The sequence below is a fragment of the Alligator sinensis genome, unplaced genomic scaffold, assembly GCF_000455745.1.
Source record: "Alligator sinensis unplaced genomic scaffold, ASM45574v1 scaffold791_1, whole genome shotgun sequence".
Lineage (NCBI taxonomy): Eukaryota > Metazoa > Chordata > Crocodylia > Alligatoridae > Alligator > Alligator sinensis.
The window spans coordinates 486,750-510,798 of NW_005842258.1; the positions used below are offsets into that span (position 1 = coordinate 486,750).

The 24,049-nt window shown below is 42.6% G+C and overlaps 1 protein-coding gene across 1 annotated transcript in view; it reads right to left on the reverse strand.

Annotated features, from left to right (window-relative positions):
• Positions 1-24,049, reverse strand: part of MYO10 (myosin X) — a 213,687-nt gene that overhangs the window by 13,193 nt on the left and 176,445 nt on the right. The window contains 11 exon segments of the mRNA XM_025208873.1: positions 103-297; positions 2,185-2,327; positions 5,226-5,281; positions 6,541-6,634; positions 9,644-9,739; positions 12,442-12,685; positions 14,306-14,429; positions 16,493-17,395; positions 17,762-17,801; positions 18,113-18,304; positions 19,271-19,377. Of these exon segments, the coding sequence (XP_025064658.1) occupies positions 103-297; positions 2,185-2,327; positions 5,226-5,281; positions 6,541-6,634; positions 9,644-9,739; positions 12,442-12,685; positions 14,306-14,429; positions 16,493-17,395; positions 17,762-17,801; positions 18,113-18,304; positions 19,271-19,377 (2,194 nt within the window).

Below are 24,049 nucleotides of genomic sequence, written 5' to 3' on the forward strand. Positions count from 1 at the left end.
CAGAATAGACTTCAAATATTTTTCTGCATTGCTCACTGCATATTCAGGTAGGCTACAGGGAGACTTTGTGTACATACAAACCACATGCACACAAACAGTTACCTGTCTCTTTGAAGATTTTCTCATCAGGCGGTACAACTGAGCAAAGGCTGTTTAGGACCAGTGTGCCCAATTTCAAAGCATTCTTCTCTGAGCTCTTGTAATAGTCCAAAGAATTATGAGTCAAGACAAACCACCGCTTCTTTAGCTTTAGGGAAGACATCTTTGGGCTGTTTTTTACTTCCTTGTGTAGCCATCCTGTAAAACAAATCATTTGAATTAAAGCTTTTCAGGGACTTGGGGCAAAACTACCATTCACTTTCAGCAGCCTGCTTAGAAACTGTTGATTGATAAAAGCATCATTAAAAAATAACTGCCAATCCTTCTCTTTTATAACTTCAGTTTCATAGATTCATAGATTGTAAGGCTGGAAGGGACCTCAAAAGATCATCAGGTTCAGCTCCCTGCACCAAGCAGGAAAAATAGCTGGGGGGGGTCAGGTGACCCCAGCAAGGTGACTGTCTAGCTGGTCTCCTCCTGAAGATTTCCAGGGTAGGTGATTGCACCACCTCTGGAGGGAGCTTATTCCACAGCCTGGACACCCTGACTGTGAAGAAGGTTCTCCTAATGTTGAGCCTGAATTGATCTTCCAGGAGCTTGTGGCCATTGCTCCTGGTTTTCCCCTCCAGTATCCTAGTGAACACTGACCCCTTGATGTATTCCCCTAGTGTAGTGGTAAACTGCTACCAGGTCCCCTCTCAGCCGTCCTTTCCTCAGGCTGAAGAGTCCCAGATCCCTCAGCCTTTCCTCGTATGGCTTGCCTTTTAAGACTCTGATCATATGGGTGGCTCTTCTTTGGACTCTATCAAGCTTGTCCACATCCTTGTTAAAGTGTGGTGCCCAGAACTGGACTCAGTACTCCACCTGTGGTCTCACCAGTGCTGAGTAGAATGGAAGAATCACCTCCTTGGCTTTGCTGGAGATGCATCAATAGATGCATGCCAGAGTATTATTTGCCCTACTGGCTACAGCATCACACTGCTGGCTCATTTTCATACTGTGGTCTATTATTACCCCCAGGTCCTTTTCACTTGTGGTGCTAGACAGTTTGGTGTCATCAAGCCTATAGGAGTGTTGGGGGTTGCTTGTCCCGAGGTGGAGCACTACATTTCTCGATGCTGAACTTCATCAGGTTCCAATCCACTCAACTTGCTAGCCTGTCTAGGTCCACCTGTAACTGTAGCCTATCTTCAAGCGTAACCACAGTTCCCCATAACTTGGTACTGGACCGAACACCAACCCCTGCGGGACACCGCTGCCCACTTCTCGCCAGGATGACACAGATCCGTTCACGATGACTCTCTGGGTCCTATACTGCAGCCAGTTTCTCACCCACCTGACTGTCTTGGAGTTAAACCCACATGCCTCCAATTTTCTCTCTCCATTTACATGGAGAGAGAGTCACATTATTCCCAAGTAAAGTGGAGGGTGAAAGACTACACGCAACTTGTATATTGGGCCTTTTCAATTATAATGGTTCAGACACATCTTTCTAGATCAGTGGTGCTCAACATCCAGCCTACAGAACTGTCATCTGACCACTGGAGCTATCCATGTGTCAGGAAATTTGGTGGCAGGGGAGCAGTGGCAGCCATTCCCTTGCTGCCAAATTTCCAGACTGGTGGGGAGTCCTGTGGGCTGGAGAACATGGCCCTGCACTCTAGATCACACTATTGTACAGGGTGAGGCCAGTGCTGGCCGGATCCAGGCGTGAGAGGGCGTGCCGACATGCTGCACTGCACTCATGGACTGATCCCATGCAGACACCATGCCACTAATCTGGCCTGAAGGGCTGTAAGGTTGAGCACCACTGTTCTAGCAAAAAACATCAACGGACCCCAGCTCTTTCATTCACAATGGCCAAACATGCCTGCACTGCCAGGGTAACTGTTTGCATGGAAATGTTGCATTAAGAAAGTACAAGTTTGATGTTTAATTGTGTTCACTGAGAACTAACATCTAGGTAAAAAGTGGAGGTAGCACTCTGCAGGTTGCCAGCATGTGCACACCTGCAAATTTAGGAAATTCTCCTCTCTGATTTAACCCTTCTGATTCACCTCGCTTCTCCTTCCAATAAATTCTTACCCCTCATGATGAATTCTTGTCCCTCCACTCGGGTGTCCCCCTTTGATCTCTGCAGCAGGGTTATCCAGTGATGCATCTCCTCAGGGGTATCCGCATTGCAGTGAAGAACACGATTTGCAGTGATGATCACAAATGAATTGGGTCTATGGAAAAAGTTAACATGGAAAAATATGCTTTCCTGTACACATAACTCCTGTTTGTACCACAGTTAAATGATTGGCTTGCCTGACCTGCTATAAATATAAACACTTCCTTTTGGTTGTATTTTATATCCAGGCTAATATCACTCACTTATGCACCATTTGTTTTAACAACTCTAAATCTATAAAATATTAAGCAGTCAGAAAGACTGTTGGAAATTGGAGGTAGATAGGTATCAAAATGTTTGGTTCACATAGTCCTGAACTGTGGGAAATTTTACATCCAGACTTTGTAACTTAAGTCCTAACTTTACTGGTCAGCTCAAAATAAACCCACAAACTTTAATCAAATTTGGAGCTGGATCCAAACTATTTAACTCAGGCTCTTCTCTATTTAAAGTGTTTTGCTTCAGTGGCTACATTAGCTGAAATCAACTATATTCTATAAAGATCCATAATGAAGTTCCCTGTGAATTCAGATCCCTTTATTTTTTAAATACAGAGCAACTCAATTTTTGAGATGGCAGAATCTATTTTTAATGAGATTCTGGCCTTCGCCCAGTCCTAAACCAAGCTTCATTGATGCATTGACAAATAGGACTGTTTGCCCAAAAATCACACAAGTGGACTGTGTTGGTGGCTCTATGTGGCTTAGACTGTACTGCTGGGTTTTCCTGGCTCTGCACCATTTGATTTATACTCTTCAGAGCTAATTTTTTTCCCATGATACCAGTTCTCTTAAAAACTATATCAGAAAGTGTTTAACAGGTGCAGCCAGCAGTGCCCATGCCATCTGGGATGGCATAAGCAGATCACCTACACTGAGGTGGAGGGAAGCAATGTACCTTCTTTGCTTTACCATTCCAATGAGAAGATGTTTGAAATACTGCCTTCTGTTCTGGGGAAATTTAATAATAAAGTGATTTGGAGCCAGTTCAGAGAACAGCAAGTGAAATTGTTTGCCAGGCTGCAGACCTTCCCCCTCAAACGGGAAAGCTTCCTGTGCTTTCCAAGCACACAGGAGGATACAGTCCCAGCAATAAAGCATGTGTAATCTAAATGAGTGTTGAAAGCAGTAGCAGAGGGAACATGCAAAGTGATCAGAGTGCCCAGGAACAGCTATGTTTTTCATGAATTGCAGAGGGGAGAGACAGTGGAAGTGTCAGAGAAGCAAGAGAGAAAGTTACAGATAGCTAGGGTCAGAGTGACAAGGAGCATGGGAAAGCTATAGCACAAGGGATGAGATTGTCTGACCAACAGCAAGAGAGAATAGGGAAAGGAGGATCAGAACTGCACAGACGTGGTCAAGCTAAGTTTAGGTTGATGTGAAACATCCAGGAGAGATGACAGAGATGGGTGGAAATCTGAGGTTAGAGGGAGGGACATGGGTCAATATTCAAGGGGACGACAGCTAAGGTTAAACCTGAAGAGAAGGGGGGCTCTAGATACAGTGCAGTGAAACACTTGTAGGAGACAGCTACAAAAAAGAGATGCTGAAGTTCAAAGAGGTGGAAAGAACTGAGAAAAGATAGTTTCAAATGCCAAGGAAGGATAATCTCACAGCAGCAAGCTGTATTTGCAGCAAAGTACAACTCCATTCATAGTGCATTTATGAATGCTGAGCCAAAGCAGTCTCAACCCAATCCCTTGGTATATAAACTGAGTAACAGTGCATCACAAGGGGGAAAAGGCTGACTTTTGCCTCTTGCAGTTATAGATGCCTGTTGTTTAAGCATCCAGATAGCTGACTGGAAGACACAAATGCTATATTGTCCACATCAGGCAAGCGTTTGTTCCATCTTTTGCACCTACTGCTGTTTGTATCTGGAAAACTGAAGAAGTTTTTAAAAATGTGGTCCTTGAAACTGAATTAGAACTATTCTGTACTGGCACCAAAAGGGCCTAAGACAACCCAATATTTCTTTTTCCTTCTCTAATCACTGATCCTAAGGAATGTAAAAATTAAATGCCTACGCTTCCTAACATATCAAGTGGCAAGATTATGGTGAGAGTGCTTCCCACCCCACCTCAAGGAAGGTCTGGTACCGTGAGGGTGCTGCCAGGCGTATCAAAATTTCTAAATGCCATGTTTTAAACCTAACAAACACTTTCCTTTTTTGAGCATTTGCTTCCTGGTGTTGCCATGTTTATAAAGCTTGAACTTAAAACTAGAATTACTGGCTGTATTCAGATCTTGATAGGGCTGGGTGGGGCTAAGAACTTTTTAGGGTAGCTGCTGCAAACTATATTATTGGCATTCTGCATGGCAGACAGTAATCTTAATGTTCCAGCTAATGAGCATCTCAAAACAAGGTCACCTTTCTCTTTTGTGATGTGACAATTTCTCAATTTTTATACCCAAGGATGAAGAACATCCTGACCAGAGTTTTTCAATGACAGTGAGTCTTTTCTAGTTTGGCAGCTTGTCCCAAGGTCCTCTCTTTGACTCAGAATAATCTGTCATCTAAAGTTTGTTAACAGAATACGACCTCCAAGAAAGGAAAAAGAAAATGCTACATAGCAAGGCTTTAATAGAAAACCTATAGCCTTAACTGTTAGAAAGGGGTTGTATAAACTATGTCATTATTGTTCATCTCCTGCTTTCAGGATTCTAGGCAAGACTGAGGACTGATTATATGCTGCACCATGCATGGGAGAAGTTTCATTCCTTTATGTAAGGGTAGACAGACAGAGCTCACAGCAGACCTGATGCAACGCCCTCCCTGCCCATGTTAACATCCTGATTTGGGATCTTCCAATGAGATATCAAAAATGTAAAGCACCAAAACAGTTTCACATGAGACTTGTTTGTAAAATTTAGAAAATGAAATTAAAAATATCTGAATTTAACAGGGAAGAGGGTTAAAAAAAATCCAAACAAAACAGAATATTAGAACTTACCGATCTGGGTTGTCAGAAGCACAGACGGAATCAATCAGCCCCACATCCAGTGTGCCCTGTGCAACAAACAGGTAAATAACGTACAACTGACTATGGATGTAGGCACTGTTCCTCCTAACCACTAAAATTTGGAGGAAAAGAAACCAGGGACTTAAGTAAAGAGATGCAGAAACACATCATTTCTGGTAATGCTCACTGCATAGTTCAAAAAACATTTATCTTGCAAGTGCTGGAACCCAGTTACAATTTTAACTCAATTAGGAGTACCCTACAGCAAACACCATCCCCATACAGCATGGCAATCCTGTGAAATCAGCTTCAAGCAGAATCTAGATTTTTATTTGCCTCTGTTTTCTTGATTACTCTTTCTAAATCAAGTCAAATTTGTATCAGAATGTAGGTCCTTAAGAAAGAACAGAATGGAACAGCCCAACTGAAGTGTTCCAGTATTGCTTTTATTTCAATTGGTTTTTATTTCTTCACCAGTTAAATATTCCTTTGTAGCATTTCAAAGTCAAACACCGCACTGTTGCACATGTGCATAGGAATCTAATGGGGAAAACTGACTAAAAGGAAAGAAATCAACAAATTCCCACCCCAGGGATGGACCATGGAAAGGAATCAGTCCAGAAAAGGTAACAAGGAAATTTAGATATACGCACTAGGGATTTGATTAGGGTCTGCTGATGCTCCTGCTGGGAACTAAAACCTAGTTGGTCTTGCCCTTCCACCCAGGGATGGACCAACTGCCAGATTCGGGATCAGGAACAAACTTTACCCCATGGTCAGATTGGCATGGACTGTGGGGGGTTTGGCTTCTTCTCTAGGTTGGGGCATGGCCCTCTTTACTGGATCTCTTAAGTCTATGTTAACAACTCTTGCAGCAGTAGGATACCAACAGTGCCCTTGTCCCCCTGCTTTACCTGCAGCAGGTTAGAGTGTTCGTGGTGTTTTTGGACAATATGCCTTGTAGCTGTGTGACAGGGTTATTTGTATACTTTTAGGAATAGGTTAGACGAGCACTTGCATGGGATGGTTTGGATGGGGATGATCCTGCCTTGATCAAGGGACTGGACTGGATGGCCTTCTGAGGTCCCTTCCACCCTACTTTTTATGATTATATGGAAATGCAAGTTAAAAATCTAGGTTTCACCAGCCTGTTAGGAACACATAGTGCATACCACAACGGGGCCTCAGCCCTGAGACCTCTAGGTACAGTCACCAGTATAACATTTGTAACACCTATAAGAAATAGTCAGTTCTCTAAAAATACATGCTTCTGGACTGGGCAGCTTCCCCCTGCTCCTGGACTTACCACAGCGTTTTGAGGGTTTGCCTGCTCATCATGCATCTCCCTGATCTCTTGTTCCGTGGAAGCATGGACCTGACTCAGCACACTGAACCACTGGCTGTGGAGAGAACAGCAAATACCAGTGTGACCAAATGTTTCTGCACAAGGAGCCTTCCCATTATCTTTGCACTCTGTAGAGAAGTAACAGGTTCTACAGGTTTCCAAAACTGCCTCAGGAAGGATCCCTACTGTTAACAGTGTTAACAACAGCATGGCATTCTGTCCACCAGTTCAAACAGTGCTAGAATATAAGAACAATCACCAGGATATTTGTATACCCCCTCCTGCTCCAAAATGCTTGTTTTCCAGTCACAAGCCCCTTCTCACCATGCAATTCTAAGACAAACACCTCCTGTAAACATATATCATCTCTGAACAAGTGACTTTATGCACTACTCTATGCTGTCCTTTCATGGAATTTGATAAAGTGAACTTGAGGTCACAGAAACTTGTGCTCTATATAGATCTCATTAGTTACTCTATCTACAAGGTGCATAACTACCCTTTCCTCTGCCTGACTTCAGACTAGCATGGCTAACCACCTCTCAAGCAAACAATGCCTTTGTGTGCACAGATGTACTTGGAATACAAACAGTAGTAGCCATATACAAGTTAGGGTTTTTTTTAACTGATGTTCATATCTTAAATTATTCCTCATGTGCCAATTCTGTAATTGGGAATTTCTTATTATTACAAGTGCTTGAGATCTCATTCCTCATGGCCCCTGTACAATTTACCTGCCATGTGTAATTCTGCTGCAGTATGAGAGGAGGTTTCCCAAACATCATTCTCTGAGAGATGAACTTGTCATTCAAATGAAAATCACCTGAGGCCAAGTTTTCAAAGGGGCCTCAACTCAACCTTTAAAATGGCTTCCTCCACTTTTTTTTTTTGGTGCCCATAGTTTGTCAGGTAGAAGGTTGCATATACAATTGTGTGTGTGTAGGCTTACATTTAGAGGTGTTTTTCATGGAACCTAGATTCATAGATACAAGGGTGGGAAGGGACCTCAACAGATCATCGGGTCTGACCACCTACCCTGGGCAGGAAAGAGTTCTGGGGTCAGATGACTCCATCCAGATGCCTATCCAGCCTTCTCTTAAAGACCCCCAAGGTAGGGGAGAGCACCACCTCTCTTGGAAGCCCATTCCAAACTTTGGCCACAATCACCATGAGGAAGTTTTTCCCAAGAGTATGCTGCTACACCTAATGAATTTGTAGGCAGCCACAAGATCACCTCTCAGCCTTCTCTTGTGGAGGCTGAAGAGGTCCAGGTGTCCTAGTCTCTCCTCATAGGGCTTGGCCTGTAAACCCTTAACCATATGAGTGGCCCTCCTCTGTCCATACCTATTGCAACTGAAAATGGCAGTGCATAGGAAGTGCCAGATTTCCATAACTATAGAGACATTTGGAAACTGGACTTCTTTCAACAGCCCTAGAGAGGCTGGGAGGTGGAAAGACTGTCATTGGAGCCCGGGGGCAGTATCCTGCCAGACAATGTTTTAGTTAGTGGCACTGATAAAAATGGAAATAGGGAGTGAACAATAACACTGGTTTTGATCCAGAACTTTTGACAACTGGGACGAAGCTGAGAATTTGTTTAGTGTTAAAGTCCTTCATATAGCTTTGCACAAAACACCTGGATCTCCAACAGACACTACTTTCCTTCTAGTCCTATGTTTACACTCAAAGAGCACAGGTATCCCAAGGGTGGGGACTGGCAGGAGCAATTCTCCAAGAAGAGTTGCCAAGTTGAGGGTGAAACATTTCAAACCTAGGGAATCTCTCATGGTTTCCACCCAAAGTCATAGGTCAGCCAAGGTTCACTCAGAACTCAGCATCAGTTCCAAGTTAAGCAAGAATTCTGCTGAACATGCCCCAAGCCTTGATAATATCTGAAACTAGGTAAAATGGTTTCTAGTTTTAGCCATGGAAGTTTAACCATAGTGTCTAGTAGCAGCCCTACCTGACAGAGCATGATTCCATTGCTTTTGAGCAGCCTCTGGCCAGTACTCGGAGCAACACTGACAGGCCGCAAAGTATGCCATTTAAAAAGATTCCATACCACACATGAGATCAGTTTGCCCAAGGGGAGAACACGTGTTTAGAATGCTTTATTTGATTTAATTAGATCCTGTATTAAAGGAAAGAATTCTGGATAGTATAAGTAACTGATCCAGATTTAAATCGGCAAACAAACCATTACAGATCCAGTTTCTAACTGTGCTAAACACCAAGGGCTCTGCTGACTCTGAAAAATCATCACATATCTCCCACTTGAATTAAGGTATCTTAGAATTATAGCGTACTGTGGAAAGTAAAACAAGGAAAATACCAGCAGGAGATGGCTTCATCTGGAATATGCGTGGTATGTATACTAAACACACACTGAGACTGTAGTTAATTATCTTTTGTGTTTTGGAAAAAAGTAGAAATATGTGAGGACATGAAGGCCCTTATCTTTGCCAATTTCAAGCTGACAACTCCATGGAGCCTTTATGAGACTATGAAGAGCAGTTTAATTAAAAAAACCCTAAATTTTAACTGGATCTTTTGCCTTAAATTTGACTCACTCATGCAAACTCTCTAAATATATTTCTGGAAAGCTCAAAAATCGATTTTGACTATAAGGAACAGCCTTTAATCTGCTGCCATCTTTTGAAATAAAGTTCATCTCCCCCTGAGCCTATAGGATCAGGGCCTTATTTTGGACAATTTGCAGTAGGTCACATGGATCACAGAAAGTAAAGGGGCCAATAAACACAGAAAATGTTGGGAGAAGTGGCTGAAGGAACTCAGTCCCCTGTACAAACATTCAGGGGTTGTCACAGGGAGCATGCTGGGGAGCCGCACACAGTCAGCTCCTCTGCAAGTGCCATGCTGCCACTGGCAGGCCTTCTGCGGGCTTCACTCTCACGACCGGAGCAGTTTTTTGGACAGGGGATTAACAGCAGTGTCTTTAATATTGCTGGCCAATATTTTCATAGACTTCACGGAAAAGGCTGTCAGCACTGCTGCCAGCAAGAGTTAGATGAGTAGGAGATGGAAAGATTAATGATTTCCTTACCTTGCATCCTCAGGAGACTCAGCAATCAAGTGGTAAATCCTGTCAGCCATGATTAGATCAATCCCATTCTCCTTACCAGTATTATCAACAATCTCCCTGGAATGGATGCAAATACCAGAATTAACACTACTAGGATACTCCTGGCAGGAAAATACCCTTCTGAGAGAACTGGAAACTCTAATACTTAACACAACTACTCACTTCACTTACTGTAATTCACCTTCAAGATTTGTAATGCAGGCTACAGTTTCTTAAACCATTACCAGTTCACAAAAAACGTGTGCAGTGTCCACTGTCCAAGTAACCCATGCTCAAGCATGTTAAGAGGCTTCACTTTTAGACTTTCCCCTCCCCTGGTCATTGTAATGACATCTTTTAGTAAGAAGTAAGAATTGAAGGAAAAGTATTACCTATCAGAGAGAAAGAAAGCAGAGAGCCCTTTCAAAGGGAAAACCTATCTTAAAGGGAGATTTAGGCACATAAGGAAAGCAAGCCAGATGTTCCAAAAATCACTCTACTTAAGTTTTTGGATGCCAAGCAGAAAACATTTTAAAGAAGCTGGATATTCACAAAGTGCGGATCAACTCTGAAAATTCAAAATTCTCTAACATGTCACTTTAATACTATAGCACCGCCAAAATTATTAGCCACATAGGGCAAGATTTTCAATGAATTATCCATGTTACACCAACTTCAGATATTCTGAGGCAACATTAAGACTTTTCAAAGCTTAAATTTTGAGTCTTGTCTCTTTTTCTTTCTGCCACTTTATCCTGTTTGTGTACTGTTAATGAACAGGGGGAAATAAACAATGCTATTCTCATTAATCTCTTGCATATGACAATATTTGGTGCATGTGATTTACCCTCATTCCCGTAAAATCTTCATTTAAAATGATGCCTTTTCCTGAATTTTGCTTATTTCCTCTTTACTATGATACTCTCTCAGTATTTGGCTCTTTAGGTAGTAAAAGTGAAGCAGCACAAGATTTCATCTCAACTAAGGCTCTTAAAAATGGAACAGTGAAATATTTTAAACTGCATGCTAATTTTTAAGAATCTGCACATTGAATGTTAAACAAACGTTTGTAGTCCTGGATCCAAAACCACAAAAGCTATATTTTATTTTACACAAATGACTGCTTAGATAAAAGCATGTTTTTTTAATTTCACATACTTAGACATATTTGGTTCTCTATTTGAAAATATTTGCGAATTCCAAACCCGCATTTTAAATACTATTTATACAATTACAGGTGCTCCTCGGGAGCTCCACACTTGCTGCCACTGGCCGCCTGCCACCACTGGGCTACCGCGGATTTCACTATTCATAGGTATCACAAAAACATATCCTCTGTGAATGGCGAGGGTCGCCTGTATATGCTTTGCAGTTCAACTTCAAAAGAAAGGAGCTAATTGCTAAGGTCACCCTTCATGAAGAGATACTCCGACATAATTTAGCAACAAGAAATTAATTTTACTAGGCACAGAGAGGACTGGATTAAATAACTGGCATGGTGTATGTGACCCAGAGTCACGTTCAATAACAGTGAAAAGCTTGTAAGAATTCATAGCTTAAATTCAGGGATTTACTATGACAGCTACTATGATGGCAAACCTGAACATGCTCATACAGATTGATCCAAAGCCCAAAGTCAGTGGAGGACCTCCAATTTATTTCATGATGTTCTGAATCAGGCTCAGAAAAAAATTGAATCACTTCATAAATAAACAATAATCTGAGTTTATAGTTTAGACTCAAAAAGTTAGTAACCAAGTATAATCAACGATCTTGGCTCAGGAGAAGCAGAAAAAATGGTAAAAGGTACTGGAAATGTATCCCAACATGTACTAGTAGAGCCACATGGTGCAGCACAGATGCACTTCCACACAGACCTGTGACTAGCCTGGACTACCAGTCTCTGATATTCAAGCCACGGAGATAACCCAAACTCTTACAATGTATTGAAAACTTAGTTGAGAAAGGAAAGGCACTCCCCTTGCAATAACCTCTCTTAGCTCATGCTTGGAGAGACTTGGAGTTGCAAAATTCATTAAATAATCTGTACCAGATCATTGTATATACGCCTCTTCTAAATTCTTCAAGTGCTGCAGGGAAGTTGTAACAATTTGATCCAAATGAGAGTCAATGAAAGCTGCCCAAGAAAAATCACCATGCCCTGTTATGAAAACTCTATCTGGGATTGGAATGGGTTTGAGAATCTCCTAATAAATCTGGAATATCGTAGAATGGTTATAACCCCTCCATGGTAAACACTGAAGCTAACTTGCATATAATCTGAGGAAACTGGTTTGGCTAGAAAAGTGCCACATTTACACAGAAGACAAAATACAGCAGTGTAGTTCCAAACCTCCCTGAAAAGATGTGAGACTTGGACCCGTTGTATATTTAAAACACTAATGGCCCACTGTCTAGCTTATCCACTGCTTCTCCCACTCACTCTATGCCAGGCTTTCCTGTGATTGAACACTTGGCAGCAAGTCCCAAAATGACCAGTGTATTGGGGGATGAAGGGGGTTCTAGTCTCAGATAAAAAGTATGTATTTATATTACAGACAGGATTTTCACAAATGCTCAGCACAGGCATGCTTCTGGGAAAGTCTTTGTTGATTGCAGTAGGAGTCAAGTTAAGCTAATGCAGGGTCCTTTCAAAATCTGCCTCCCCACACGTGTGCATGTTCATGCACAGTGGAATAAATGGGAATTGGCATTTTTCTGGATTAAGCCCTAAGAGGTGCTGATGAAAAGCAATATTCAGAGAGGGATGATGAACCTACTTGGCTGTCCGGACATCAATGGTACCCTTTAGCTTTTCTTCACCGTCGTTTTCGAAGTACATCAGCCTGGACTGCCGGAGAACAAACCAGCGTTTCTTCCAGTTTCTCCTGGAGAGCGTAGATGACCCGCCCCCCTTCTTGTGGAGCCAGCCCTGTTTAAGTGCTTCCTGCTTGGAACGGAACCACAAAAAAGTCTCATCTTTCAGGACACACCAGCGCCTCTTCCACGTGTTCATTAAACCACCTGGTACCAAAGACAGAGATCATCTTGCAGTTAAATTAAAAACAAACACAAAGCAAAGGATAAAGGAAAACAGAGGCTGAATCAATGCTGGTGTTGGGAAGGTGCTGACCAATCACCAAAATAAGAAAATGGTTGCCTTTCTGTTGATAAATTACAAACCTGAAGGCTTTGTTTTTATGTACAGCCTAATGCTACTTCAAAATAGCCTCAGCAGTGTAAAGAGGCCTGAATATAAATGAGAATCAGTCCTCTTATAGCTTATTGGTAGCTGAAAAACATTTTAATATGTATTTAAACTTACAAATGGGGGAAAATAAACAAACTTGAAACACTCAAGGTTGCTATGAGTTAAAAATGCCTTCCTCAAAACCAGAAACCCTGGCAAAACTGAGGACTTGCCTACTCTGAAACTTTATATGCTGGTATATTTAAACCAACATAATCCTCTTAGTGTGAACACACTTGTATCAGTATACAAGTGCTTATAGCCACATAAGGACTTTTACCAGTATAACTATACTGGCACAATAAATAAATAAATAATTCCCCTGGCCAACATTTATCAAACTAGAATTTTAATTGCTGACCATGGCATGAAGTGAAAACATACAATATCAGAGGCATCCCCTTTCATGCCTCCCTGCCCAATTCCCCATTAACAATCATGCCATCCCTACCCCAAGCCAAGTAGGAAGTATAGTATGAATGACCACAAGCCTGCTAAGCAGAACGGAATACAACTCAGAGACTAGTGCCACTAATCTGGTGGAGAAATCAGGTTTCACAACCAGGAAGCCCCCAAATAGGATCTTGTCTCCATCTCACACACTGCTCTGCAATACAGTCCCTCTTGCTCACTTAGGCCCAATCCAAAGCATACTAAAGTCAACAGAACTGGCCCCCTGATGGGTTTGTCTATTTAGGATATATGCCTACATTGCTCTGGACTATGCGAGGTGGAGCTGCCATTAAAGTACATTCTGGTCACTCACACCTGTTCCACTTGCACTGAATGCTGAAAAAATGCCACATAGCCACCAGTGCAGAAGTGCTTCGTGTGCCCAACATTGTTTCAACAGGCACACTTCTGACTGAGAGCAGCAGGGCATATGCCAAGCAGCAGCCACATAGGGTTTTTTTCAGTATTTGGTGCATGTGAAGCATGAGTGGGCAGGGTATGTTTTTCTGGCAATATTCACTTACATGGTCTGACACAGTACAGGCCTGTATTTGAATTCTAGGGTCCTTAGGGAAGGGGCTGTCTCTCCTTTACATCTAAAACAAAACTGGCTTTCCAGCCTGCCCTAACTGTACTTGAGAATGTACTTAGTTTTTCACAAGACAGTGGAGATATAATGTGAAATGGAGGCAAGGTACAAGTAACGAAGCTGAGCTGCCCAGCCAATGACCCTTTGCAGAAGAAGAGCTAACCAAACTCTGCCTGACAGGGCAGAGACTTTGCAATAGGAGCCTAATTTCAGAATGGCTCTTTGCAGATTCTTCCATCACCCCTTAAGAAGCCCCCTATAAAACAGGACTGCTGGAGTGGAGCAGTAATTGTACTAGCAAAGAGGAAAGAACTAGTGAGATTTCTGAATACCCTGGCTCTTTATTCTGTACCTTTCATATACAGAAAGCTGTGGAAGTAGGGCAGGCTAACGCAGCTGTAGACTGAATCCCTCCGATAAGAGAGTTCATCATCTGTATCAAACCTGGAGTCAAAATCTTCTTCACTGTCTTCAAACTGGGGAAGAAAGGAGATGAGGTGAGATGAATTCAAGGAGGGGTGGGAACACACACACGCATGGAAAAAATTTTTTCTCTATACAGCTCTAGATCAATTGGCTCTTAGAAGGTTTTTATTCTCTCTGATCCCCTCAGAACTGGAAAACCCGTGTCTCTTTGTGGTGAAGGGGAGACATACCAGCAACAAGGAGGAAAGAAACCAGAGTAGGCAGGGCCTCTGGGAATACCAATTGCTCTTCTCCTCGTGCCCATGTGAGTGGGATTTTTAGCCTGAGGAGTTCGATTTCTCACACGCTGACAGCTTCATTTTGGAGCTGACAGCCAGAAACATTGGGTGGGACTTTCAAAAACTTCTGAGTGAGCTCAGTGCCTAACTTCCATTGATGTAACTGTCCAGCTGAGGCACATAAGACAACCCCTTGCACTAACCTGAACAGTGTGACTTGTTCTGGTATCTCTCCACCAAAAGAAGCCTCCTACCTATCCTGGAATAAAGGCAAAGGCATGGCCTCTTCTCCAATCTCACTCCCCAGAGATTAACGGCCAGGTCCTCCTCAGGCCCACATGCATTTTAATTTAGCACTTAGAATCTATTCTTGAAAAAATGCTGAATGGTCATCATTCCCGCAGGAATCAGTGGAAGCAGAGCATGCTCAGCATCTCACAGCCTGTGTCCTCTGGTGATCGATTACCTTCTCTGACAAATGTTATGGAAGAACTTTGCAGCTGTTAAGGGAAGGTGTACAAGGGGGAGGAGCTAGGGCACATTTCTTCCCCAACTGTTCAAAGGCTATGCCAAACACCCAGCTTAGAGGGTTTTTAAAAATTAAAGATATATGTTGAATCCTTAGGTATGGGGCAACTTCCAATTCAAGTAATCAGCAGTTGGCCAAGTTCCTCATCTGGTTCCAAATATAGAAGGAAATAGGAACGGTCTTGAGTCAAAGCTGCTGAAATGTAGCATAGGGATAATAAGCAGTTATTCACCTGGATACCTGAGAAAGGCTAGGGTATAAAATGATCCAACTAACACCAGGCCAGTTAATTTCTCCTTTTATCAGAGAAAGAACTTGCTTTCTATCTTGTACCACACATCCCTGTCCTGGCTGAAAGCTCCATATCCTACTCCTCCTTTTCTATCCTCCCTGAAGGCTTTTCTTGTCCACCAGAGGATGAACCTTCCCCAAACATCCAGCATGAAAGAAAAACCAACTGAGAACCACAGAAATTAAAATAGGAGTAAAAATCATTCCTTTGATGGCATTTATTCCCTGACCCTTAGTAGTCAGATATAGTGATACTACTCCTTTCACAATCAGTCAATATTTGTATATTTTTCATGGCTGCTGCTCTCCAGCATGATGGATGCTTATTCATTTGTTTCTTGTCCCAAATGTAAATTGTGTGTCTTCCACATATTTACTGATGTAATATATTTATTTATTTTCTTTCAAGAAATTCATGTTGGGGAGAAGAAAAGGACTCAAAACGTCCAGCATGATGGAATGACAGCCATGAAAAAGAACCTTCAACAGAAGAGAAAGTAAGAATAACAAGAATTCAGATTCAATCAAATGAACCTTTGCCATCAGATGAGATTACTGTGGATATAGAAGTTTTGTGTGTCATGAGGATTTCTGCAAGCAGTTTTTTCCAGAATATTTCACACTGCGTATACAGCTAAATCCTTTTGCATCAAAATTATTTCCACCTCCCTCGTACAGAAATTCATTCATAGGCCACATCCTAGTCTATGCTTGGAATTCCTGGTTAAAATTAACAGGCAGTTCTGCACCTAAAATGGATGGAAGGTTACTATACTGTAACTAGGAATGTAGTTCACATATAATTGGTCTGTGCATTTCTAGTGCATCTAGTCCAATACCTCCAGATGCCAGTTGATGACTATGTCCAAGTTCAAATTATATATAACTTGCACATTCACAGGGGAAGACACAGCAAGTAGAGTTAGCGCTTTTACTTTTAAAGGGACAAAATTAACAATCAATTTAGCTGAACAGATGCATAATGCAAGCGATAACAAAAGTAAAAGATACTCACAGAAGACTGGGCTCCTTCAGAGCTAAACCTGTATGCTCCAGAGCTGTTGTATGTCCCAACAGAACACCGGTAGTCAGGAGACCACTGGCTACTGTGAGAATTGGAAAAGGTCACACTGCTGCCAGAAGTGATGGCACCATCTTCATAATCATCCTGGTCATAATCATAGTCCCCATCGGCAGAAATCAGTTCCACAGAGTTTTGGGGTCGGCAGGACACGTTTTCTGGCATGCAGTATGTAGATTCACCACTTGAAGAATTGTGGAGGCTGAGGGAGTCATGACTGGAAGGTATCAGCATGGCGCTGCTCGCCACAAGGCTGGCTGGCACCACTGTGTCATTCATATAGGGATCTTCTTCTGAGGAGTCATCACTTGTCCGAATGCCACTTGTCCTCTGATCAGAATGGCTGTGCTCACTCAGATTGGGTGAATCCTTAAATGCATCATCATCAGCATCAAAGCCCTCGTCCACCTCCTCCTCTGGGTATGGCTGGCTGAAGTTAAAGTTGGGCTTCTCACTGCAGGGATTCCCAGTCAATTCACCACGCTCAGAAGAATAGCCACTGCCCACAGAAAGCGACCTCTCGATGTTTCGGACGCATTCATCAATCTCATCAAAGTTCAGTGACTCCAGGAACTCCTGAGCTGCTCGGCATGCCTCATCCTCGAGGCGCCTGAGCTCCTCGTCTCGGAGCTGCTGCAGCCTCTGTAAGGAAGCCTCAGTTAGGGACAGCTCCTGCTGCTCCTTCATGCGTTGCAAGTCTTCAATCTCCTTTTCGAGGCGCAGTATCTCTTCCACCTGCTTGTTTTCTTTCTGTTTCTCCAGCTCTTGTTTCAGCTCTGCTTCCTTCTGGGCTTCCTGCCTGGCTGCCAGCTCCTGCTGCTTCCTCTCTTCTTCAGCCTGCATTTAGAAAACAAAAAACTCAACATTCCTTATTTTCTGTTGCTAATGCACCATAATTCTTCCATGCTATTTATTCACAAGGCCCCCTCCTCTCCATGTAAGATGATGAAGTGAAAGTGTTATTACATTTACCCACAGACATTTGAAAGCTCACCCCTGAGCACATGGTTCAGTCCTTGCCAGAAACTAAATGAAGCGTGATGTGAAAGAAATCCCCATGCAAACAACTATATCAAGTTTCCTTTTGCTTCACCTGCCAACTCCAGCAATAAGTTCAGTCTAACTGCCATGGATGCCTTTTTCTTTTTAAATGGTTGGGACGAGATATAAATAAATAGATTGGACCGACATAATATCATTTACCTGCTGGGCAAGACGTTCTGCTTCCAGCCTTTGTCTTTCCCTGAAAGGGCAAGGGAAAAAATTAACAAAAATAGTTGAGGAAAAAGAATCCTACACTAGGGAGTAGCAGAACTTTCAGAGGTAATGTGCTACATACAAGTGGTAGCCCAAAATAAAGCCACGCAGAATACCATCTCCCCTTGCCAGAGCATGTGCATGTGCAAAACCCACTCGGGTTACACATCCACCTTTCAACCTCACTGGTAAAGCTTTATGAAGCCTTTCTTTTTTTTTTATTTGAAGTGAAGGCTATTTTGCATGAAGCCTGAGATGAGCCCTTCAGCTGCATTCAAATAGCTGGGCACATTATACCTTTCCTCCTCCTCTTTCCTCCTCTTCTCCTCCAGTAGCTGTCTGTATACACGTCGAGCAGTCTGGCCTCTCCGCTGCTTCTGGAAGACTATGGCTGCTTTCTTCAGGCGAAGGAATGCCCTCCTAAGGAGGAATGCTCTGTAGTTCTTCTGTATCACCACCACACAGTGAAGCACTTTCCTATACTGCTTTCTGAAAGTCAGAAGGCATGTCTTTGTAAATAGGGTCTGACAAAGCATCTAATGGAGATTTCTACATAACCAAGAAAGTAAAAAGGACAGGAGGCTTTAACTCTGGTCTTGTGACAGTCCTCCCATTCTGGCTTCTCTTCTCTCTCCCTAGGATACAGACAAGGTATTTTTGTGAGAAAGCTAGCTGTATTTTCACTAAGTAAATGCACACCACCCAGCCTTACATTTTTTATGCCCCAAACGAGGTGACATTGTTAGAAACTAGAGCAGTTTTTGATATATATCCCGCACTTGTGAAAAGAAAAAAAAAGTCACAGACATCAGGGTAGTTTTATTCTTATAAAAAGAGGTATTCTGGTTATTCTATATGACATATTGTTCAGAATATATGGATAGGAGAAAAGAAATGACCTTATTATGCAAACAACTACTGAGCTGTCCTCTATTGACTTATACAGAAAACAGATGGGACGCACTACCCTGACTAATGCATAATGCATGGAGCTAGGTAAGCAAATAAAACACCATAATTTAGTCACCTAATGTCATTGCTTCTTAGGCAAGCACCATAAACTGATTAGTTCTTTTTGTCTTTTTTCCTCTTCCTGCAAAGTGACGCTCAGATGGTATAAATGAAGATATAACCCATTGACTTAGCCAGTGGACCCTGGGCTTAGTCCTATGATGCCATTACAAGGCTGGACTTTCTTGCCTTGTTTGTATCTTCCACAATCTGATGCTTCTCCTGTTAAACAGAACTCAAGCCACCTTTTGTGTTATTTTAAAGGACTAACACAAGGCAAATCAGCAAGATTTCTGCAGCCATTTACAGGACCTGGATGCCCAAGTACTATAACAACTTAATGGGAAAAGGGCCAGCTCCTTTCATCAGCTTTAGCAATCACTCCCAGTGGAGAGAATCATTAGCCCACACTTTCCCAGTTAACATTCCCACACAGCTACATACCGTGCCATGTGGCCCAGAATGTGTGCTCGGATTGTCATGGCTGCCTTAGTGACTTCTACCTCTCGCTGTTTCTCCAGCTTGTGTTCCAAGGACTCCCGAAGAAAGACCTAGGTGAGAAAAGTGCTGGCTTAAGTGCTCCAGTCACCAGACTGCTGCTGTGTCATACAAAGGGCTGAAGGGATATGGAGTGTCATGGACAGCCTCTCTGTCATTGACAGGAGGAGTTCAGAATCCAGTATAGGTTTCCATAAAAAGGGAGTGGAGAGAAGCCCTAAAAAAAACATCCTGGCAGTTGTTCCTCCATTTTCCAGGGTCATGGCTGAAATCCTGACCCTAGCCAAATCAATGGGATTTTTGCCATTGATTTAACTAGGTCCGGGATTTCGCCCAAACTGTCTACTCACTACTGGCTGCACTCAGTAGCATTATTACTGAACTCTCTTCAATGTAGCCCTGTCCTACTGAAGACTAATACATAAGCAAAACAGCCATGTTTTAGCAACACAAAACAATGCCACTTAGACAAAGGCAAGATAATTACCTTGAGCTTTCAACTGTTGCAGAGTAACAGGTTACTATAACGTTTGGGGTTTGTCTCTACAGCAATTATTTCAGGCGGAGGGCTGCTTACTGAGTTTTGGCAAGCTGTTGAGGGCCACATGGATAGCCCCACCCCTTGACAGGTGCCCCGCCCCTGGTTGCCATCTTGGGACTGGAAGTCCCACCCCTAAACTCTGACCTTTGCCACTGGAAGTCCCTCCCCTTGCCCTGTCATCTTTGACAGGAACCAGGGACAGATAAATATTAATTTTCCATTTTTTTATGGTCCCCACAGGCCTTAAATGGCCTGGCAAGCTGAAACTGGCCCGTGGGCCATATTTTGCCCACCCCTGCTCTACAGCCATCTAGGTCAGGCTGGGCACATGGCTGAGAAATAAGCCCTGCCCACATGTGCCTGCTTTGCAAGTATTTGGGCTCACAAATGTGTGGAGTAGACAAATCAGCTGTGATCCTGACCAACCCCTCAAGCACGGTGCCCATTCCTGAAAATTCTGCTAGCCAGTGCCCAGACCCCACAGAAATAGAACAGGAATGGCAGCTATAGAAATGAGGGCAGTTTTACATCCTGGGACCTGCAGAAAAAGCATGTTTTTGGCCTGTTCTTAAGCAGAAGGCCTGCTGTTGTTCATCCTTACTGTCTAGTTTGACATGAATGAACTCCCCATCAAGTCCTACTGCCTTCTCCCCTCTACCAGTAGCTCACACAATGTCAACCAGAACATCTGCTCTGCTCTAGATGTAATTTAGCTGTAAGCAGAACCAGCTTCTCAAACAGAAACACAGCCTGTCCCTCCCAGTCAGAAGGAAAGGAGTGTGTATACAAAGCTAAAAACATCTCAATTTAGTATGCCAACAGGCTATAACCCCCTGTGCATTGGGGTCTGGGAATGACGGACACACTCTTTGATAATACTCTACAAACCAATTCTTAAAGCACCTGACAAATGGAACTGCTCAGATTCCTGCGACCCTCCCTTAGAAATCTGCAGTGCCAGAGTGAACATAGGTATACAGGGAATAAGCACATTTCATTCTACAGAGCAGGCCCCTAAGACACAACTGATTAGCACATACGAGCCAAGACATGAGTGTGCAGTGCAGTGCAGGCATGCCCAATGAGATTGATATGCACATATTGAGAAAAGAACCCACTTAGCCCTTGCCCACTGCAAAACTTCTAGAAACATAGTGAATAAAAAGCATTCTCGGTTGCCCCTTTCACAAGTAATTAAGGTTTTACACATTACATATTTGTATCAGGGCCTTAAATGCCTAATTTCCCAAGGATACTCATGCCATTGCCATACCAGTTTTAAAAGACAGCATATGGTTGCTGTGGCAACTGGAATGGGCAGAGATGAACAATAGTCTTGTACTCACAGAACTGAAACACTAAAAATGCTGATTTTTTTTGTTTTTCAAATATGCAGCTTAAGAGAAAGTTTGCTCCCACATAAGGTCTTTTAAAGTCCTTGTTCAGCCTGAAGGAAGTTTTTTTTTTAAGGCTGAATCATGACCTGCTTCCAAGAGCTGTTATCAGCAGCTAGAACAATCTTACCCCAAATGGTGCTCATTAAGTCTACTCATAGTGCAGTCATGTGCTATGTTCTCTCAGGGGTGGAAGGGCTTTTCCAGACTTTTTCTTTCACCCTCCCTTTTAAATTTAAGTCTTCTGGCATTTATTAGGAGTGTGAATAGCCTAAAACTTGCTAAGAGTTAAGGCTGCATCAGTGAGAAGACAAAAGGTAGCTTCTGGGGAAGTGGCCTGTATAAGTGAGGTGCTGGTGTGGCCCATGTCAGGCTACGCATATCCAAGCTTCACTGTGGAGAGCAAGAGGGGTTGAGGGCCACAGCTGCTTCTTGTGTCCATAAGGCTCCCACTGCAGTTGAGCAGCAGCGTTGCCCCACACCTTCATGTTCGTCCCCTCTCCCCATGCAGGTTCTACCAGGTGATGCTCCATTCAGCTATACTTTGCCATGAGATGAGGGAGGAATAAAAACCATAGTAGACTTCAGGTGACAAAAACTGCTGTTTGCCCATGTGTCTAGACCCGGAATCCTCACTGCCAATTCAATTTCAGTGAACACAAAGGAACAGATTGTGAGAAAAGTGCAATCTGGCTACATAGCAGGAGACCTCTGTCCCCAACTTGACATCCATTACATAAAGCTATGAGTTTGTACTGTATCTTAATAAAAGTCAGAGGCAACTAAAATGTATTCTTCTGTACTGGCATGTTTGTCAATCAAACAGATAGCATTTCCCTTTCAGTGCTAGTTAACTTCAGGCGTGCAAAAAAATCTGACCACCAGTTAAAACAGCAGCTCTCCCCAGGGAAGATATAATCCAGTCACTCCTGATTGTAACTAGAAAGGGATTAAATTTCAGAACAATAACTTGGTTTCTAGTCTACCCATGAGAGCACACAATTCACCAGCACTTTCTATATGCCTGTAGAAGGGCATTTGTGCCCAAAAGCTTGCAAAGAAGAAATTTTCCAACTATTTAGTTGGTCTAATAAAATATATCTCCCCAGGGGAGATACAATCCGGTCAGTCCTGATTGTAACTGGAAAGGGATTAGATTTCACAACAATAACTTGGCTTCTAGTCTACCCATGCAATTCACCAGTAGACTCTCTATATGCCTGTAGAAGGGTGTTTGTACCTGAAAGCTTGCAAAGAACAATTTTTCCATCTAAGTCCTGCTGATTAAGAGCTCATCAGTATAAAGGCTGCAAGTTCCCAGCTATCTGTCTTTACTCAGTAGATCAACAGTCCTTTCTTTCAATTTTATTCTGCTCAAGCACAGTCTGAAAATCCAGTGAGGCTGATTTCCTACTAAGGGATTGATTTAAATGTGCTTAAAGTAAGGGCTTGTGCATTCTCCTGGACACGTAAGAACAATAACTATCCCAACTCATGTCCAGATCCCACAATGTTAACATCACTCTTTTATGTCAAATCATAAAAAGCTGCAACAAGCAACTAGAGATGACATCAACAGACACAATTTTGTCTCTTTTGGATAATGTGTTATGCTCAGTGCCTACAATGCTGCTAAGGGTCTTCCACCTCCTTCCTTTCCTCAGTAACAGGAAGGGCAACTTAAAATAATAGTTAAAACAGCATTCTGGATCCGATATAAATCCAATTTCTGAGAAAACTGGCTGTCACTATTCTTGGCTTCTTCTGAACTGAAGCATCATGAGTGACACGGGTGATTGTGTCCCCAGGCCAGACAGGCAGTCTGACATTAATGTGGCTGTGTCCAAATAAGCTGCTTGTAAACTCCTTGGCTAGTATTTTCTTGGCTCCATGGGTGTTTCTTCCTCAGCCCAGGGAAAGTTCCAAGACCAACTTAGATGTCAACTACAGTCTTCATGTATATGGATATTTCAAAATAGTGTGGATTTTGTGTAGAGCCAGGTCAAACTAATGTGCTGCTTTCGCTAAAGTGTGGGGTTTGTTTTTGGTTTTTTTTTCTATGTCTGCAAGCAGACTATGAGTTTTTAGGTCCCAATAAAATGCTGGCAGGATAGTTTTCATTCTTCCTTGTTGATCTTAATAGCGCATTTGGAGTAACTAACATGCCGCCTTTTGTTGGGATTCTGTCTAGTAAGATAAGGAATTATGTGGTACCTCCATTCTCTTCTTACCAAGCAGTACCACAAGTGGAACTTTCAAAGTCAATGTGTGCTGTGGAAAGTCATGCTGAAATCCATGGGACTTTATGAGGTCTCTTGGAAATGGTTTCCTTAGGGTTAAAGAACCCCAAAAGGAAGGAAGAAACACTTTACAAATCATGTTATCTAGTTCCCCCCTCCCACGCAGGTTCTATCAGGTGATGCTCTATTAAGCTGTACTCTGCCTTGAGGAAAAAAGTGGTTAAAACCTACTAAAAATAGGTCAATCTGTTCTACTTTTGGGTTTTCCCTTATTTTCAGTGGTGTCATTGGTGCCACATCAGCAGAAAGAAGAGAAAAGAGAGATGGAGAAGACCTACTGGATGATCTTGACTGAGAGTGGTTTGTTATTTACAGTATTCTTTTCTGTATTTTCTAGCACTTTACCTAGTGCAATTTAAAAGTTTCCTATCCCTCCTCTTCACTACAATAAAGAACCCCTCCACCTGCAATGCTTTGAAAAACCTAAGAAGTCCAGGCCCACAAAACAGCAGGAAAAATGGAATCTGCAAAGACCCATTCCCTTGGGACT